Consider the following 6,000-nt stretch of genomic DNA (forward strand, 5'->3'; position numbering starts at 1 on the left):
ATAACACTTTACCCCGAGCATGCCTTTCAAGCTTAGAATAGCAGAGGAATGTTATTGAATTCAGTGCAGTTACAGATGAGTTAATGAAAGAAGGGAAATACTGTTTTTTTCATAATGCCTTTCTGTTGTACTTTGGAATTAAAGGGGAATTTGAGGAATGTGACTTCCGAGTTATTTATTTTTACTTCTGAAGGCTTTTTGAAAACAATATTATGTAGTCCTATTGATCCCATGTTTCTGTAAATAAGTTTCACTTGTTATTTAAAAATAGCACACTTCAGAGTTTTATATTGTGAAAATAATATTTCTGGTGTGTAGCTTTAAAATAAATATTTCACAGGGATGGTTTACCCTGGTTTTTAATGCAAGAAAACTAAACCAGCAAGAACTGTGTTCTGGTGATCACACACAGATCAGGATTGTTACATTTTGGGTCAGTATGAAGCAACATTTCTTTACAAAGGCATCAAGGACAAGATGAGAAAGCGCTGAAATGGGGTCCACTTGAATTGCTAATAATAAGTACTTCAGTATTCTGCATCTTAAAAACTCCTTGTTCTTGTTTCAAATTTTTTAGTTAAAATATAGTTGTAATATTTTTCTTTAATTGAAGCATAGCTTCAATAGGTCAGTCTCCCTGGAAAAACTACTGAATAAAACTAATATTAACATAAAGGTTATCGTGTGTACATGTAATTTACCAGTTTTAGGAAAAAAAGGAGAGATATCTTAATGATTCTAAGACATACAGTGAATCCAAAGGTGAGCTGAAAATCCAAGCTCAGCTTGTTATGATCCTGAAATGTCCTTGTAAGAAACCCACATGGTCTAACTTTCTCTTTTTAGCAAGATACACATTCAAGAGTTGGAAGTACTGTATCTCACTCTTGGAGAATAAGTCGAAGCTCTTCTTTCCCACTCACCTGTACAGAATATTTATATTCAGAAAGCTTTAAACTGATAGTATTGAAATTATTATCTGCATAGCCTGTGTATTAAATCTGTCCAGAAATGTGAGACAGTGCTTCACGGTTATTCCAAAGGGGCACTTTATTAGCATGGAATAACTGCTAGTACTAAAATGCTGAAGTAATAATGAATCATTTTGAATGGTAATTTTTAGATCTTAATTGTTTTTTCTTTAATGCAGTTTCTTCAGTTGCTTTTGGCTGTGTAATCCTGCTGACCACATCTGGATGAAAGAGTGTTTTACAATAACCAGAAAAAATAAAAAGCTTGGGGCTCTGAGGAAAACTGTGCTGTTTGGCTGCCTTTTTTAGAGCAAGTTCTGATTTATTTTTATTTTTTTCCCAGGTAAAGCGGAATGTGTATGACCTGACCAGTATCCCTGTCCGTCACCAGTTGTGGGAAGGTTGGCCTTCTTCTGCCACAGACGACTCGGTGAGTTCCTTTGCTTCTCATCTCATTCCTCCCTAGAAAAGGCTGATTTTACATGGATTTTTTGAATGGAATCACTCAGTAGCATTTACTGTCTCATATGTACTACCTTAAAAATACACGTGTTCAATGTTTTGTTGTGGAAGATACAAATGCCCAAGATTTGGATGACCGAAGCTCAGGGAAAGGATTCCTGTGTATCAGATTCAGTGCATGTTTCAGACTAAGAGTAGACATTCTGGACTGAAGCAAAGCTGCACAGCTTTTTGGAAGTTGAAGTCCATTGAGCGATTGAACTTCAGGCAAAAAGCCCTCATTTTTATGTCTGCTCTGAGTGCACATCTAGATATTTTTCACAGTACGTTAGCTCACCCAGTTCATGCTCAAGCCTCTGCCTGGCTTCAGAGCAGGAGTTGTTCCTGCTGACATCAGTGAGGGGTCACCTATGGTGGCAGAATCCACTGATTCAGAATTGACCACAAATTCATGAAATTGTGGGACTTACCTGCAGTATCCCATTAAATATTAGCCTTGCTTCCTTGCATGGTCATCCTTACAGTGTGTTTTGAAGCATGTCTTGCAGTTTTGCTCAGGTAATTTTCTTCTGCTAGTATGTTCCTAGTGCCAGCTAGTGAGGTCTGCCTTTCTTGGGAAAAAACCCCAACCAATCCACTAAAAATGCTTAAAAGGGTGAAATAATTACGCAGTTATGCTGTATGTAGATTTTGTGATCTGAGAAAAATGTAGAAAAATTAAGTATTTTATTGACCTGAATGTTATACAAAATGAAAATGGTTTTGGAGTTTGCTTTCGTGGATGTTGCCATTATCTGCCATACATTACTTTCCTGTCCATTTCTGCTCTCTTCTTCTAAAGGGAGAATTGCTGTTTGAATATGACTGCTCCGTTTTTTTGCTCTGGGTAAAGGGTTTATGCCAGTTGAAAAAAAAACCAAAAGGGAAAAGCTGTCTGAATTTCCAGTGTATTTGTAAAATATGTGGTGGTGTTTGCAGAAACAGTATTTAAGTTTGAGAAAGGTGGGTAAATCTCAGTCCATGTATTCGAGGGCATATCTGAGCTGATAGATTTAAGGTCTGAAATAACAGAATGGTGTCATGTGGTAATTACAGGCTTTGAAATGTGGATCCATTTTAACATTTTATTAGTTTACACTAGCCCGAAAAAGAATTGGAAACTCAACACTTCTAATCTGTTTTCCCACAGCTGTTAGGTTTTCACGTATTTTTCCCCCTCCTTTCTTTTGAATAGGATACCTCACATATGTAAAAACTCATGAATCTGCTTTAAGTCTTTTTTTACAAGTGACATTGTTGCAGGTGAATTTTTCCCCTTTTCATCTTTAATGAAATTGGTGAATGTTGAGTCATCTGCTCTGAAGCAGATGAGTCCTCAAAGCTCACTGCTCGAGACTGGTGGAGCTGGAGCTTGTCAGCTGTGTAAACAGATTTGAGTGTGTTGCCAACAAAAATACAATTAATTTCTGTCTAAAATTAGAGGGCATAGCTTACTATTTATAAAGATTTAATGATACCAACGACTATCTATGCACCCGTGATCTGAACATTTTTTTTTTCCAATTTAGAAATATTTGGTAATAATTACTTTAGTAATTAATGATGATCTCTTGAGTTCAGTGGCAAATTTTTAAGATCACTTTTTCCATCACGAGTTTTTAATTTGCCATCTTGTAGGGTACCCCATTGCAATTAAGGAGTTAAGAAAGACTTGATTAAAATACTTTTTCATTTGCATGTTATGCAGCATAAGAAATACTTTGTAATACCACAGGAGGGTTTTTCAGTGCAGTTCTCGTTAACCTTTGGCTTAGCAAACAGGACAACTAAATAGACTTGGCATAATTGGATTCCTGTATCATCTTGAGTCTCTTATGAACCTGCCAGACTACAGTCTTCTGACATTATCAGGAAATTTAGTGGAGTCAATAGTAATTTAAAACATTGTTGCTTCATCTCCCTTCAGAGTTAAGATATGTTCTCTGCTTGTACTTCCTAATGGAATATGGGATACTGTATGACTTGTCAATAACTCTTTCAGATCCTTTTGCACACTTTCACCAGGGAAATGGGTATCAAAACCTCCCCATGCAGGAGAATGTTTTCGTGCTGTGACAGTTTGATTGGGGGAAACAAGGCGCACACGGGCCGTGCAAATCTCGTTTCACCGTTCAACAAGGACAAGCTTTAGCTTTTATTGAGGCTGAATAAATTTAATGCCACAAATTATAGCTGTTCTGCTCATTAGAGTTCCGAGTAAATGCATGAGTTTTAACTCCCTTTTTTTTTTGAATGTGTTTACGTAAGTAAAACTTAATTCAAAATGTTAACTTAATCTATTTTTGCGCATAAAGTGAAGTCTTGAAAATAATCCTAGAAAATAAAAAAAAAATTTAAAATTTACTTTAAATTCATTCACAATATGTTCTCAGTTTTTATTTTGGATTTTGTAACAATCTTAGCATTGCAGAGTTTTTAAGATGAGAGCCATGCCAGAATAATTTAGTAACATTTCTGAAATTTATTCCTTTTTTTTTTTTTTCCCCTGCTATTGGCCAGACTTCTTGACTTCCGCTGGTAATTACCACTAGTGTCAAGAGGAATGAGCAATTTTCAAATATGTGTTCACTGTAAAAAAAAAAAAAATGAGATCAGTTCTAAGTGATTCTTTATTACAGTTTTTACGTGGAAACATTGTGATTTTATTTATATCTGTGGGTGACTTTTTGGGTGTTAGTTTTACATGTGTATGTCTGAGGTAAAACTCTTCCCCGTACGAGATCCCTGGGTTTTGATTTATTTCAGTAGAATGAGTTGTTGTCTGTGATGTTTCAGTGGGGGTTTTTTGGTGGCATAGAACAACACCCAAGAGAGGAAGAAGGACTGAGGTTGCTTTCTTGCTGCTTTCTGTTCTTTGTGTTTAAGCTACAGGTTTTTTTCTTAGTTGGTTCACTGCTTTAAGTGATTTCAGCGCAGCAGTGACAAATCCTGCTTCTTTGTAAGTGACGACAGTGAGCTTGTCAAAACGGAATGTGTTTCTGCATCAAAAAGATAAAAAAGTTGTAGGGTGAGGGGAAAGGGGAGAGAGAGACGAGCCGGAAGATGAAGTGCCCGGTGTTGTAGCTGTGCCCTGGCACACGGATCCCATCCAGGGGAGCTCAGCGTCCGACCTTCCTCCCGCTGCTCTGCTTCCGCCGGTAACGCTCTGCTTTGGGCGGGACCTTGATCCTCCTTTCACATCAGGGAACTCCACTTCTTCATGCTGTAGGCGAGCATGAGGAAAACTGGATGTTTGCTTGGGCAGAAGAAGGTGCATGCTGACAAGTTACTCAGCTGGGGTGCTGAACGGTCGCATTTCAGGCAGGACAAATGCGTTGCCACTAACGCATTGAGGGTCTGCATCATCCCTTGGGAGCACAGCCACCTTTATCCCCTGTGAACAGGACCACCTTCCCTTCTGTGGTGGCTGTAGCAGATTCCTTAGCTGAATTTAGTAGAGAATTCTGGGCTATAAAAAAAATCTCAAACGCTTATGGATGATCTAATTAGCATTGCTGTTACATTTAGCTATTTCATTGCTAAATACTAAGCGTCTGCACAGATAGAAATTAAGAATGCTGATGAATAAGGTTCTGGTACAAAGTGAAACCATTTATGACACTTTTTGGCTGATCTCCAGGGTTTTGAAGAGGTTGAGTATTAAGCATCTGAGTAATTAGTATTTGGGAGTATATATTTCTTTCCCTTTCCAGATCTTAACAGTTCTTAACAGAAAGTTCATTACCACATGCTGTCATTGTGATATGAAAACAAGTTGTGAGGTTTACATTCACTGGCAGTTTAATTGTAATGGATGCCATGTCTGTATTTACTGCATCATTTGGAGTCTTCCCTCTGGAACTGATTGAGTGAAGAATGAATAGTCCTGACAGAGCAAGTGCCTACTAATCAGAAGTGTAAAATTTACTATATTTCAATTAAAAGGCATACCTCATTAGAAAATATTCTGCCTTTTTTTTTTTTTATGTAAGAATATCATAATTATAATTTGCATGTCTGTAATGTTAATTTCTTTGTGTGTTACTTTCATTTTGTGATTCTCATCAATCACCTGCGATAGAGAAGTAGAGTGGATCTGGAAGGATCCTTTAATTTTAGATACATGGAAGAATACTTGAAGCCTGCTTCATTGTGTGGGTTCAGGAGTAGGGTAAAAATTTCAATTTAACATTTATACTATAACCTCAATTTAGTAATGAATATTTTTAGACAGTCCTCTCAGTCTTGGAAGTTCATGGTAATCTATGAAGCAGCATATTACTCATGGTTAGGAAATATAAAAGTAACTGAGTAATTTAATAAACAGATCCTAAATGTTTTAGATAACATCCTGACTTTGACTTATGGCTTACTTGGATGCTTTTATGTGGATTGGAGTATAATGAATTATTATGTTCCTTCCCCAGAAAAACTGAGGAGCTTACTCTGGGTCCTGCACCACTTTTTTAACCCTACCCCCTTGACTATTTTCAATTAATAAAAGTTAAGATAAAGTGATTTGAACTAA

General features: G+C 36.9%; 1 protein-coding gene across 4 annotated transcripts in view; it reads left to right on the forward strand.

Moving 5' to 3' along the window:
- FAF1 (Fas associated factor 1) overlaps nucleotides 1–6,000 on the forward strand; it is a 155,200-nt gene that overhangs the window by 78,076 nt on the left and 71,124 nt on the right. For all 4 annotated transcript variants that reach the window (XM_040072650.2, XM_040072651.2, XM_040072654.2 and 1 more), the window contains one exon: nucleotides 1,315–1,401. In XM_040072650.2, the coding sequence (XP_039928584.1) occupies nucleotides 1,315–1,401 (87 nt within the window). The remainder of the gene's footprint in view (nucleotides 1–1,314; nucleotides 1,402–6,000) is intronic.

The sequence above is a fragment of the Hirundo rustica genome, chromosome 9, assembly GCF_015227805.2.
Source record: "Hirundo rustica isolate bHirRus1 chromosome 9, bHirRus1.pri.v3, whole genome shotgun sequence".
Taxonomy (NCBI): domain Eukaryota; kingdom Metazoa; phylum Chordata; class Aves; order Passeriformes; family Hirundinidae; genus Hirundo; species Hirundo rustica.